The sequence below is a fragment of the Salvelinus fontinalis genome, chromosome 34, assembly GCF_029448725.1.
Source record: "Salvelinus fontinalis isolate EN_2023a chromosome 34, ASM2944872v1, whole genome shotgun sequence".
Classification (NCBI taxonomy): Eukaryota; Metazoa; Chordata; class Actinopteri; order Salmoniformes; family Salmonidae; genus Salvelinus; species Salvelinus fontinalis.
Window position 1 is genome coordinate 31,504,817 of NC_074698.1, and position 15,762 is coordinate 31,520,578.

Consider the following 15,762-nt stretch of genomic DNA (forward strand, 5'->3'; position numbering starts at 1 on the left):
CGAGAGGACAGACCCGAGAGGACAGACCCGAGAGGACAGACCCGAGAGGACAGACCCGAGAGGACAGACCCGAGAGGACAGACCGAGAGGACAGACCCGAGAGGACAGACCCGAGAGGACAGACCCGAGAGGACGGACCGAGAGGACAGACCCGAGAGGACAGACCCGAGAGGACAGACCGAGAGGACAGACCCTAGAGGACAGACCCTAGAGGACAGACCCTAGAGGACAGACCCGAGAGGACAGACCAGAGAGGACAGACCCGAGAGGACAGACCCGAGAGGACAGACCCTAGAGGACAGACCCGAGAGGACAGACCCGAGAGGACAGACCCGAGAGGACAGACCCGAGCTGACAGACCCGAGAGGACAGACCCGAGAGGACAGACCCGAGAGGACAGACCCGAGAGGACAGACCCGAGAGGACAGACCCGAGAGGACAGACCCGAGAGGACAGACCCGAGAGGACAGACCGAGAGGACAGACCCGAGAGGACAGACCGAGAGGACAGACCGAGAGGACCGACCCTAGAGGACCGACCCGAGAGGACAGACCCGAGAGGACAGACCCGAGAGGACAGACCCGAGAGGACAGACCCGAGAGGACAGACCCGAGAGGACAGACCCGAGAGGACAGACCCGAGAGGACAGACCCGAGAGGACAGACTCGAGAGGACAGACTGAGAGGACAGACCCGAGAGGACAGACCCGAGAGGACAGACCCGAGAGGACAGACCCTAGAGGACAGACCCGAGAGGACAGACCCGAGAGGACAGACCGAGAGGACAGACCCGAGAGGACAGACCCGAGAGGACAGACCCGAGCTGACAGACCCGAGAGGACAGACCCGAGAGGACAGACCCTAGAGGACAGACCGAGAGGACAGACCGAGAGGACAGACCCGAGAGGACAGACCCGAGAGGACATTCCCTAGAGGACAGACCCTAGAGGACAGACCCTAGAGGACAGACCCGAGAGGACAGACCGAGAGGACAGACCGAGAGGACAGACCCTAGAGGACAGACCCTAGAGGACAGACCGAGAGGACAGACCGAGAGGACCGACCCGAGAGGACCGACCCGAGAGGACAGACCCTAGAGGACAGACCCGAGAGGACAGACCCGAGAGGACAGACCCGAGAGGACAGACCCGAGAGGACAGACCCGAGCTGACAGACCAGAGAGGACAGACCGAGAGGACAGACCTGAGCTGACAGACCCGAGAGCACAGACCGAGAGGACAGACCCGAGAGGACAGACCCGAGAGGATAGAAGCGAGAGGACAGACCCGAGAGGACAGACCCGAGAGGACAGACCGAGAGGACATCCCCGAGAGGACATCCCCGAGAGGACAGACCCGAGAGGACAGACCCTAGAGGACAGACCCTAGAGGACAGACCCTAGAGGACAGACCCTAGAGGACAGACCCGAAAGGACAGACCCGAGAGGACAGACCCGAAAGGACAGACCCGAGAGGACAGACCCGAGAGGACAGACCCGAGAGGACAGACCCGAGAGGACAGACCGAGAGGACAGACCCGAGAGGACAGACCGAGAGGACAGACCCGAGAGGACAGACCCGAGAGGACAGACCGAGAGGACAGACCCGAGAGGACAGACCCGAGAGGACAGACCCGAGAGGACAGACCCGAGCTGACAGACCCGAGAGGACAGACCCGAGAGGACAGACCCGAGAGGACAGACCCGAGAGGACAGACCCGAGAGGACAGACCCGAGAGGACAGACCCGAGCTGACAGACCAGAGAGGACAGACCCGAGAGGACAGACCCGAGAGGACAGACCCGAGAGGACAGACCCGAGAGGACAGACCTGAGCTGACAGACCCGAGAGCACAGACCGAGAGGACATCCCCGAGAGGACAGACCCGAGAGGACAGACCCGAGAGGACAGACCCGAGAGCACAGACCGAGAGGACAGACCCGAGAGGACAGACCCGAGAGGACAGACCCTAGAGGACAGACCCGAGAGGACAGACCCTAGAGGACAGACCCGAGAGGACAGACCCGAGAGGACAGACCCGAGAGGACAGACCCGAGAGGACAGACCCGAGAGGACAGACCCGAGAGGACAGACCCGAGAGGACAGACCCGAGAGGACAGACCCTAGAGGACAGACCCTAGAGGACAGACCCGAGAGGACAGACCCGAGAGGACAGACCCGAGAGGACAGACCCGAGAGGACAGACCGAGAGGACAGACCCGAGAGGACAGACCCGAGAGGACAGACCCTAGAGGACAGACCCGAGAGGACAGACCAGAGAGGACAGACCCGAGAGGACAGACCGAGAGGACAGTCCCGAGAGGACAGACCCGAGAGGACAGACCCTAGAGGACAGACCCGAGAGGACAGACCCTAGAGGACAGACCCTAGAGGACAGACCCTAGAGGACAGACCCTAGAGGACAGACCTGAGAGGACAGACCCGAGAGGACAGACCCTAGAGGACAGACCCGAGAGGACAGACCCGAGAGGACAGACCCGAGAGGACAGACCCTAGAGGACAGACTGAGAGGACAGACCGACTCACCTTCAAGTCTTTCCCTTCCCTGGGTGTGGTTTTAGGTCTGGGGGCGGGCTTAGTGCTGATCGGAGGGTCTTTGCCGGGGGGAGAGATCTGATTGGTGGAGGCATCATGAAGGAAAATCCTCTCGCTACGTCTGCGTGTCCATCCCTCCTCCTCGCTAGCCCCTCCCCCTAGCCCCCCGGGGGGGTCAAAGGTGAAACTCCGGGGCGACCGGGGAGAGGGGCGGGGTTTGCGTTTGACCGGCGAGGTCTCGTTGCTCGTCTGGTCGCCGTGGCGCGTTGCCGGGGGTAACAGGGGGAGTTGGGGAGCGGAGCGTTTCCCGTGGAGCAGAGAGGGGAACTTCCTCAGACGAAGGTCAGAACCAGAACCAGAACCGACACCTAGAGGGGACACACACACACACACACACACACCACACACACACCACACACACCACACACACAGTAAACAGCACCTCTGACAAGGTTACAACGGAATTCACACATCCAAATCTCTCTCTCTCTGCTTACCCAGAATGCTTTGCCTGCTACGGTGTTTGTTGTCGTGGAGACGGGGCAGCGGGACGGGGTTTACCGGGATGGCGCTGGCTGCGAACCGGGCCAGCAGGCCCAACCCACTCTCCTCCAGCTCACTCCCCTCGGAGCGCGACGACTCGTCCTCTTCCTCATCATCGTCATCCTCCTCAGTGGAGGACTCTGTGAGAGAGAGAGACGCTCAGTAACACACAGTCAACTCCAATTCTAACGTCATGTATGTCTCGTGTATGTCTGTAGTATTACTGCAGTACAGAGTGAAGAGGATATGGGCCTAGGGGTCTTTATGGGGCTCTGCCGGAGCAGGGGGCTGGAGTAGAGGCTCGACCCAGACTACAGGCTCTGAGGTGAGGCTGCCAGAAAACCATATACTGTAGTGATGGAAAAATACTTTTAAATATACATCAAAATAATAAAAATCAATAGTTACGTAACGCGATATTATATCGATATTGTGACTCCCAAGTATCGATTTGTTAAAAATATTTTTGTTTGTTTGTTGCTAGGTAGCGTTAGCTAACGCTAGTTGATTGTACCTGAACCAAAATATAACTTATTTACTTATTAGTGTATAACTTATTTTAAATAGTGAGACAACATGTTTTCAGCACTTTTACGTGACTGATCAAAAACACATTTTCTCATCCTCTCTCTCTCTCGTCTCTCTGCAGAAAACATATAGGGAGAAATATGTTGAGAGACAAGAGGAGACGGAGAGAGACTCAAAAGGAGTCCAGTCTAAATGGGGAGGGAGAGAGAGAGAGACAGAGAGAGAGACAGAGAGAGAGACAGAGAGAGAGACAGAGGAGAGACAGAGGAGAGACAGGGAGGGAGGGAGGGAGGGAGGGAGGGAGGGAGGGAGGGAGGGAGGGAGGGATACTCAAAGGGAGTCCAGTCTAAATGGGGAGGGAGAGACAGAGAGACAGGGAGAAAGAGAGAGACAGAGAGACAGAGGAGACAGAGACAGAGAGGGAGAGAGAGACAGAAAGAGACTCAAAAGGAGTCCAGTCTAAATGGGGAGGGAGAGACAGAGACAGAGGAGAGACAGAGGAGAGACAGAGAGACAGAGACAGAGAGGGAGAGAGAGACAGGGAGACAGAGAGAGACTCAAAAGGAGTCCAGTCTAAATGGGGAGGGAGAGACAGAGAGAGAGAGAGACAGAGAGAGACAGAGAGAGAGAGAGACAGAGAGAGACAGAGAGAGAGACAGAGAGAGAGAGAGACAGAGAGAGAGACAGAGGAGAGACAAAGAGACAGAGAGACAGAGAGAGAGACAGAGAGGGAGGGAGAGGGAGGGAAAGACAGAGAGAGACACAGAGAGAGACTCAAACGGAGTCCAGTCTAAATGGGGAGGGCGAGACAGAGACAGAGAGAAAGAGAGAGACAGAGGAGAGACAGAGAGAGAGGGAGTGAGGGAGGGAGGGAGGGAGGGATACTCACAGGGAGTCCAGTCTAAATGGGGAGCCCTGTTCTGTCTGTCTGTCTGTTCTGTCTGAGAGAGACAGAGAGACAGAGGAGACAGAGAGAGTGACAGAGAGAGGGAGGGCGAGACAGAGAGACAGAAAGAGACTCAGAAGGAGTCCAGTCTAAATGGGGAGGGAGAGACAGAGAGAGACAGAGAGAGAGACAGAGAGAGAGAGCGAGAGAGACAGAGAGAGAGAGAGAGAGAGAGAGAGAGAGAAACAGAGGAGAGACAGAGAGAGACTCAAAATGAGTCCAGTCTAAATGGGGAGGGAGAGACAGAGACAGAGGAGAGACAGAGAGAGACAGAGACAGAGAGGGAGAGAGAGACAGGGAGACAGAGAGAGACTCAAAAGGAGTCCAGTCTAAATGGGGAGGGAGAGACAGAGAGAGAGAGAGACAGAGAGAGAGAGACAGAGAGAGAGACAGAGAGACAGAGAGAGAGAGACAGAGAGAGAGACAGAGGAGAGACAGAGAGACAGAGACAGAGAGGGAGAGGGAGAGAGAGGCAGGGAGACAGAGAGAGACTCAAAAGGAGTCCAGTCTAAATGGGGAGGGAGAGACAGAGACAGAGAGAGGGAGGGAGGGAGGGAGAGAGAGGGGAGGGAGAGAGAGAGGGGGGTGAGGGAGGGAGGGAGGGAGGGAGAGAGAGAGGGGGGTGAGGGAGAGAGGGGGGTGAGGGAGGGAGCGGGGAGGGAGAGAGAGAGGGAGAGAGAGAGGGGGGTGAGGGAGAGAGGGGTTGAGGGAGAGAGGGGGGTGAGGGAGAGAGGGGTTGAGGGAGAGAGAGGGGTGAAGGAGAGAGGGGTTGAGGGAGAGAGGGGGGTGAGGGAGAGAGGGGTTGAGGGAGAGAGAGGGGTGAGGGAGGGAGGAGGGTGAGGGAGAGAGGGGGGAGGGAGAGAGGGGGGTGAGGGAGAGAGAGGGGTGAGGGAGAGAGGGGTTGAGGGAGAGAGAGGGGTGAGGGAGGGAGGGGGGTGAGGGAGAGAGGGGTTGAGGGAGGGAGGGGGGTGAGGGAGAGAGGGGTTGAGGGAGGGAGAGAGGGGTTGAGGGAGAGAGGGGGGTGAGGGAGAGAGGGGTTGAGGGAGAGAGGGGGGTGAGGGAGAGAGGGGTTGAGGGAGAGAGGGGTTGAGGGAGAGAGGGGGGTGAGGGAGAGAGGGGTTGAGGGAGAGAGAGGGGTGAGGGAGAGAGAGGGGTGAGGGAGAGAGAGGGGTGAGGGAGGGAGGGGGGTGAGGGAGAGAGGGAGGGAGGGGGGGTGAGGGAGAGAGAGGGGTGAGGGAGGGAGGGAGGGGGGGTGAGGGAGAGAGGGGGGAGAGGGGAGGGAGAGAGAGAGGGGTGAGGGAGAGAGAGGGGGAGAAAGAGGGGGGAGGGGGTGAGGGGGGAGGGGGTGAGGGAGAGAGGGGGGGAGAGAGAGGGGGTGAGGGAGAGAGGGGGTGAGGGAGAGAGGGGGGGAGAGAGAGGGGGTAGGGAGGGTGAGAGAGGGGGGGAGAGAGAGGGGGTAGGGAGGGTGACAGAGGGAGGGAGAGGGGGGAGGGAGGGTGACAGAGGGAGAGAGAGAGGGGGTGAGGGAGGGTGACAGAGGGAGGGCGAGAGGGGGGAGGAGAGAGAGAGGGGGGGAGGGAGGGTGACAGAGGGAGAGAGAGAGGGGGTGAGGGAGGGTGACAGAGGGAGGGCGAGAGGGGTGAGGGAGAGAGAGGGGTGAGGGAGGGAGGGTGACAGAGGGAGAGAGGGAGGGAGACAGCGAGAGATGAACCCAATTCACCAACACACCTCTGTAGTTAGTATACTGGTAGCAGACAGACAGAACAGACAGACAGACAGACAAGGCTGTCTAGCAGACAGACAGACAGGCAGACAGACAGACAGAACAGAGCTGTCTAGCAGACAGACAGACAGAACAGAGCTGTCTAGCAGACAGACAGACAGAACAGGGCTGTCTAGCAGACAGACAGGCAGACAGACAGACAAGGCTGTCTAGCAGACAGACAGACAGAACAGGGCTGTCCAGCAGACAGACAGGCAGACAGACAGACAGACAAGGCTGTCTAGCAGACAGACAGACAGAACAGAGGTGTCTAGCAGACAGACAGACAGAACAGAGCTGTCTAGCAGACAGACAGACAGAACAGGGCTGTCTAGCGGACAGACAAACAGACAGACAGACAGAACAGAGCTGTCTAGCAGACAGACAGACAGACAGACAGACAGAACAGGGCTGTCTAGCAGACAGACAGACAGAACAGAGCTGTCTAGCAGACAGACAGACAGACAGACAGAACAGAGCTGTCTAGCAGACAGACAGACAGACAGAACAGGGCTGTCTAGCAGACAGACAGACAGAACAGGGCTGTCTGGCAGACAGACAGAGAGACAGACAGACAGAGCTGTCTAGCAGACAGACAGACAGAGCTGTCTAGCAGACAGACACACAGAGAGAACAGAGCTGTCTAGCAGACAGACAGACAGGCAGACAGGGCTGTCTAGCAGACAGACAGACAGGCAGACAGGGCTGTCTAGCAGACACACAGACAGACAGAACAGAGCTGTCTAGCAGACAGACAGACAGAGCTGTCTAGCAGACAGACAGACAGAACAGAGCTGTCTAGCAGACAGACAGACAGAACAGAGCTGTCTAGCAGACAGACAGACAGAACAGAGCTGTCTAGCAGACAGACAGACAGAACAGAGCTGTCTAGCAGACAGACAGACAGAACAGGGCTGTCTAGCAGACAGACAGACAGAACAGAGCTGTCTAGCAGACAGACAGACAGACAGAACAGAGCTGTCTAGCAGACAGACAGACAGAACAGAGCTGTCTAGCAGACAGACAGACAGAACAGAGCTGTCTAGCGGACAGACAAACAGACAGAACAGACAGACAGACAGACAGAGCTGTCTAGCAGACAGACAGACAGAGCTGTCTAGCAGACAGACAGACAGACAGACAGAGAGAGCTGTCTAGCAGACAGACAGACAGAGCTGTCTAGCAGACAGACAGACAGACAGAGCAGAGCCAATCAGAGGGGTGCTGGCAGGTCTGTCTCATTCCGATGCGTTGCTCCCTTCCTCCCTGTTCCCTATACACTACCCTGTTCCCTATTCACTACCCTGTTCCCTATACACTACCCTGTTCCCTATTCACTACCCTGTTCCCTATTCACTACCCTGTTCCCTATACACTACCCCTGTTCCCTATACACTACCCCTGTTCCCTATACACTACCCTGTTCCCTATTCACTACCCTGTTCCCTATTCACTACCCTGTTCCCTATACACTACCCTATTCCCTATACACTACCCTGTTCCCTATACACTACCCTGTTCCCTATACACTACCCTGTTCCCTATACACTACCCTGTTCCCTATACACTACCCTGTTCCCTATTCACTACCCTGTTCACTATACACTACCCCTGTTCCCTATACACTACCCCTGTTCCCTATTCACTACCCTGTTCCCTATTCACTACCCCTATAAGCCCTGTTCCCTATACACTACCCTGTTCCCTATACACTACCCCTATACACTACCCTGTTCCCTCTACACTACCCTGTTCCCTATACACTACCCTGTTCCCTATACACTACCCTGTTCCCTATACACTACCCTGTTCCCTATTCACTACCCCTATACACTACCCTGTTCCCTATACACTACCCTGTTCCCTATACACTACCCTGTTCCCTATACACTACCCTGTTCCCTATACACTACCCTGTTCCCTATTCACTTCCCCTATACACTACCCTGTTCCCTATTCACTACCCCTATACACTACCCTGTTCCCTATTCACTACCCCTATACACTACCCTGTTCCCTATTCACTACCCCTATACACTACCCTGTTCCCTATACACTACCCTGTTCCCTATACACTACCCCTATACACTACCCTGTTCCCTATACACTACCCCTGTTCCCTATACACTACCCTGTTCCCTATACACTACCCTGTTCCCTATACACTACCCCTGTTCCCTATACACTACCCTGTTCCCTATACACTACCCTGTTCCCTATACACTACCCTGTTCCCTATACACTACCCTGTTCCCTATACACTACCCCTGTTCCCTATACACTACCCTGTTCCCTATACACTACCCTGTTCCCTATACACTACCCCTATACACTACCCTGTTCCCTATACACTACCCCTGTTCCCTATACACTACCCTGTTCCCTATACACTACCCTGTTCCCTATACACTACCCCTGTTCCCTATACACTACCCCTGTTCCCTATACACTACCCCTGTTCCCTATACACTACCCTGTTCCCTATACACTACCCTGTTCCCTATACACTACCCTGCTCCCTATACACTACCCTGGTCCCTATACACTACCCTGTTCCCTTTACACTACCCCTATACACTACCCCTGTTCCCTATACACTACCCCTGTTCCCTATACACTACCCTGTTCCCTATACACTACCCCTATACACTACCCTGTTCCCTATACACTACCCTGTTCCCTATACACTACCCCTGTTCCCTATACACTACCCTGTTCCCTAATCACTACCCCTATACACTACCCTGTTCCCTATACACTACCCTGTTCCCTATACACTACCCTGTTCCCTATACACTGCCCTGTTCCCTATACACTACCCTGTTCCCTATACACTACCCTGTTCCCTATACACTACCCTGTTCCCTATACACTACCCCTGTTCCCTATACACTACCCCTGTTCCCTATACACTACCCTGTTCCCTATACACTACCCTGTTCCCTATACACTACCCCTATACACTACCCTGTTCCCTATACACTACCCCTGTTCCCTATACACTACCCTGTTCCCTATACACTACCCTGTTCCCTATACACTACCCTGTTCCCTATACACTACCCTGTTCCCTAAACACTACCCTGTTCCCTATACACTACCCCTGTTCCCTATACACTACCCTGTTCCCTATACACTACCCCTATACAATACCCTGTTCCCTATACACTACCCCTATACACTACCCTGTTCCCTATACACTACCCTGTTCCCTATACACTACCCTGTTCCCTATACACTACCCTGTTCCCTATACACTACCCTGTTCCCTATACACTACCCTGTTCCCTATTCACTACCCCTATACACTACCCCTGTTCCCTATACACTACCCTGTTCCCTATACACTACCCCTATACACTACCCTGTTCCCTATACACTACCCTGTTCCCTTTACACTACCCTGTTCCCTATACACTACCCTGTTCCCTATACACTACCCTGTTCCCTATACACTACCCTGTTCCCTATACACTACCCCTATACACTACCCCTGTTCCCTATACACTACCCTGTTCCCTATACACTACCCCTGTTCCCTATACACTACCCCTGTTCCCTATTCACTACCCCTATACACTACCCTGTTCCCTATACACTACCCTGTTCCCTATACACTACCCTGTTCCCTATACACTACCCTGGTCCCTATACACTACCCCTGTTCCCTATACACTACCCTGTTCCCTATACACTACCCTGTTCCCTATACACTACCACTATACACTACCTTGTTCCCTATACACTACCCTGTTCCCTATTCACTACCCTGTTCCCTATACACTACCCCTATACACTACCCTGTTCCCTATACACTACCCTGTTCCCTATACACTACCCCTGTTCCCTATACACTACCCCTGTTCCCTATTCACTACCCCTATACACTACCCTGTTCCCTATACACTACCCCTATACACTACCCTGTTCCCTATTCACTACCCCTATACACTACCCTGTTCCCTATACATTACCCTGTTCCCTATTCACTACCCTGTTCCCTATACACTACCCTGTTCCCTATTCACTACCCTGTTCCCTATACACTACCCCTATACACTACCCTGTTCCCTATACACTACCCTGTTCCCTATACACTACCCTGTTCCCTTTACACTACCCTGTTCCCTATACACTACCCTGTTCCCTATACACTACCCTGTTCCCTATACACTACCCTGTTCCCTATACACTACCCTGTTCCCTATACACTACGCCTATACACTACCCCTGTTCCCTATTCACTACCCTGTTCCCTATACACTACCCTGTTCCCTATACACTACCCCTATACACTACCCCTGTTCCCTATACACTACCCTGTTCCCTATACACTACCCCTGTTCCCTATACACTACCCTGTTCCCTATACACTACCCTGTTCCCTATACACTACCCTGTTCCCTATACACTACCCTGTTCCCTATACACTACCCTGTTCCCTATACACTACCCTGTTCCCTATACACTACCCCTGTTCCCTATACACTACCCTGTTCCCTATACACTACCCTGTTCCCTATACACTACCCTGTTCCCTATACACTACCCCTGTTCCCTATACACTACCCCTGTTCCCTATACACTACCCCTGTTCCCTATACACTACCCCTGTTCCCTATACACTACCCTGTTCCCTATACACTACCCTGTTCCCTATACACTACCCTGTTCCCTATACACTACCCTGTTCCCTATACACTACCCTGTTCCCTATACACTACCCTGTTCCCTATACACTACCCTGTTCCCTATACACTACCCTGTTCCCTATACACTACCCTGTTCCCTATACACTACCCTGTTCCCTATACACTACCCTGTTCCCTATACACTACCCCTGTTCCCTATACACTACCCTGCTCCCTATACACTACCCTGTTCCCTATTCACTACCCCTATACAATACCCTGTTCCCTATTCACTACCCCTATACACTACCCTGTTCCCTATACACTACCCCTGTTCCCTATACACTACCCTGTTCCCTATACACTACCCTGTTCCCTATACACTACCCTGTTCCCTATACACTACCCTGTTCCCTATACACTACCCTGTTCCCTATACACTACCCTGTTCCCTATACACTACCCCTGCTCCCTATACACTACCCTGTTCCCTATACACTACCCTGTTCCCTATACACTACCCTGTTCCCTATTCACTACCCTGTTCCCTATTCACTACCCTGTTCCCTATACACTACCCCTGTTCCCTATACACTACCCCTGTTCCCTATACACTACCCTGTTCCCTATTCACTACCCTGTTCCCTATACACTACCCTATTCCCTATACACTACCCTGTTCCCTATACACTACCCTGTTCCCTATTCACTACCCTGTTCCCTATACACTACCCTGTTCCCTATACACTACCCTGTTCCCTATTCACTACCCTGTTCCCTATTCACTACCCTGTTCCCTATACACTACCCTGTTCCCTATACACTACCCCTATACACTACCCTGTTCCCTATTCACTACCCCTATACACTACCCTGTTCCCTATACACTACCCTGTTCCCTATTCACTACCCCTATACACTACCCTGTTCCCTATACACTACCCCTGTTCCCTATACACTACCCCTGTTCCCTATACACTACCCCTGTTCCCTATACACTACCCTGTTCCCTCTACACTACCCTGTTCCCTATACACTACCCCTGTTCCCTATACACTACCCCTATACACTACCCCTGTTCCCTATACACTACCCTGTTCCCTATACACTACCCTGTTCCCTATTCACTACCCCTATACACTACCCTGTTCCCTATACACTACCCTGTTCCCTATACACTACCCTGTTCCCTATACACTACCCTGTTCCCTATACACTACCCTGTTCCCTATACACTACCCTGTTCCCTATACACTACCCTGTTCCCTATACACTACCCCTGTTCCCTATACACTACCCCTGTTCCCTATACACTACCCCTGTTCCCTATACACTACCCCTGTTCCCTATACACTACCCTGTTCCCTATACACTGCCGTGTTCCCTATACACTGCCCTGTTCCCTATACCCTACCCTGTTCCCTATACACTACCCCTATACACTACCCCTGTTCCCTATACACTACCCTGTTCCCTATACACTACCCTGTTCCCTATACACTACCCTGTTCCCTATACACTACCCTGTTCCCTATTCACTTCCCCTATACACTACCCTGTTCCCTATTCACTACCCCTATACACTACCCTGTTCCCTATTCACTACCCTGTTCCCTATTCACTACCCCTATACACTACCCTGTTCCCTATACACTACCCTGTTCCCTATACACTACCCCTATACACTACCCTGTTCCCTATACACTACCCCTGTTCCCTATACACTACCCTGTTCCCTATACACTACCCTGTTCCCTATACACTACCCCTGTTCCCTATACACTACCCTGTTCCCTATACACTACCCTGTTCCCTATACACTACCCTGTTCCCTATACACTACCCTGTTCCCTATACACTACCCTGTTCCCTATACACTACCCCTGTTCCCTATACACTACCCTGTTCCCTATACACTACCCTGTTCCCTATACACTACCCCTATACACTACCCTGTTCCCTATACACTACCCCTGTTCCCTATACACTACCCTGTTCCCTATACACTACCCTGTTCCCTATACACTACCCTGTTCCCTATACACTACCCCTGTTCCCTATACACTACCCCTGTTCCCTATACACTACCCCTGTTCCCTATACACTACCCTGTTCCCTATACACTACCCTGTTCCCTATACACTACCCTGCTCCCTATACACTACCCTGGTCCCTATACACTACCCTGTTCCCTTTACACTACCCCTATACACTACCCCTGTTCCCTATATACTACCCCTGTTCCCTATACACTACCCTGTTCCCTATACACTACCCCTATACACTACCCTGTTCCCTATACACTACCCTGTTCCCTATACACTACCCCTGTTCCCTATACACTACCCTGTTCCCTAATCACTACCCCTATACACTACCCTGTTCCCTATACACTACCCTGTTCCCTATACACTACCCTGTTCCCTATACACTGCCCTGTTCCCTATACACTACCCTGTTCCCTATACACTACCCTGTTCCCTATACACTACCCTGTTCCCTATACACTACCCTGTTCCCTATACACTACCCTGTTCCCTATACACTACCCCTGTTCCCTATACACTACCCCTGTTCCCTATACACTACCCTGTTCCCTATACACTACCCTGTTCCCTATACACTACCCCTGTTCCCTATACACTACCCTGTTCCCTATACACTACCCTGTTCCCTATACACTACCCTGTTCCCTATACACTACCCTGTTCCCTAAACACTACCCTGTTCCCTATACACTACCCCTGTTCCCTATACACTACCCTGTTCCCTATACACTACCCCTATACAATACCCTGTTCCCTATACACTACCCCTATACACTACCCTGTTCCCTATACACTACCCTGTTCCCTATACACTACCCTGTTCCCTATACACTACCCTGTTCCCTATTCACTACCCCTATACACTACCCCTGTTCCCTATACACTACCCTGTTCCCTATACACTACCCCTATACACTACCCTGTTCCCTATACACTACCCTGTTCCCTTTACACTACCCTGTTCCCTATACACTACCCTGTTCCCTATACACTACCCTGTTCCCTATACACTACCCTGTTCCCTATTCACTACCCTGTTCCCTATACACTACCCCTATACACTACCCCTGTTCCCTATACACTACCCTGTTCCCTATACACTACCCCTATTCCCTATACACTACCCCTGTTCCCTATTCACTACCCTGTTCCCTATACACTACCCTGTTCCCTATACACTACCCTGTTCCCTATACACTACCCTGGTCCCTATACACTACCCTGTTCCCTATACACTACCCCTGTTCCCTATACACTACCCTGTTCCCTATACACTACCCTGTTCCCTATACACTACCCTGCTCCCTATACACTACCCTGGTCCCTATACACTACCCCTATACACTGCCCTGTTCCCTATACACTACCCTGTTCCCTATACACTACCCCTATACACTACCCCTATACACTACCCTGTTCCCTATACACTACCCTGGTCCCTATACACTACCCCTATACACTACCCCTGTTCCCTATACACTACCCTGTTCCCTATACACTACCCTGTTCCCTATACACTACCACTATACACTACCTTGTTCCCTATACACTACCCTGTTCCCTATTCACTACCCTGTTCCCTATACACTACCCCTATACACTACCCTGTTCCCTATACACTACCCCTGTTCCCTATTCACTACCCCTATACACTACCCTGTTCCCTATACACTACCCCTATACACGACCCTGTTCCCTATTCACTACCCCTATACACTACCCTGTTCCCTATACATTACCCTGTTCCCTATTCACTACCCTGTTCCCTATACACTACCCTGTTCCCTATTCACTACCCTGTTCCCTATACACTACCCCTATACACTACCCTGTTCCCTATACACTACCCTGTTCCCTATACACTACCCCTGTTCCCTATACACTACCCCTGTTCCCTATACACTACCCCTGTTCCCTATTCACTACCCCTATACACTACCCTGTTCCCTATACACTAACCCTATACACTACCCTGTTCCCTATACACTACCCTGTTCCCTATTCACTACCCATATACACTACCCTGTTCCCTATACACTACCCTGTTCCCTATACACTACCCTGTTCCCTTTACACTACCCTGTTCCCTATACACTACCCTGTTCCCTATACACTACCCTGTTCCCTATACACTACCCTGTTCCCTATACACTACCCTGTTCCCTATACACTACCCTGTTCCCTATACACTACCCTGTTCCCTATACACTACCCCTATACACTACCCCTGTTCCCTATTCACTACCCTGTTCCCTATACACTACCCTGTTCCCTATACACTACTCTGTTCCCTATACACTACCCCTATACACTACCCCTGTTCCCTATACACTACCCTGTTCCCTATACACTACCCCTGTTCCCTATACACTACCCTGTTCCCTATACACTACCCTGTTCCCTATACACTACCCTGTTCCCTATACACTACCCTGTTCCCTGTTCCCTATACACTACCCTGTTCCCTATACACTACCCTGTTCCCTATACACTACCCTGTTCCCTATACACTACCCTGTTCCCTATACACTACCCTGTTCCCTATACACTACCCTGTTCCCTATACACTACCCTGTTCCCTATACACTACCCCTGTTCCCTATACACTACCCCTGTTCCCTATACACTACCCCTGTTCCCTATACACTACCCTGTTCCCTATACACTACCCTGTTCCCTATACACTACCCCTGCTCCCTATACACTACCCTGTTCCCTATACACTACCCTGTTCCCTATACACTACCCCTG

General features: G+C 52.7%; 1 protein-coding gene across 1 annotated transcript in view; it reads right to left on the minus strand.

Moving 5' to 3' along the window:
- LOC129833734 (trinucleotide repeat-containing gene 18 protein-like) overlaps window positions 1-15,762 on the minus strand; it is a 299,469-nt gene that overhangs the window by 34,029 nt on the left and 249,678 nt on the right. The window contains 2 exon segments of the mRNA XM_055898516.1: window positions 2,545-2,921; window positions 3,051-3,236. Coding sequence (XP_055754491.1) covers window positions 2,545-2,921; window positions 3,051-3,236 — 563 coding nt within the window.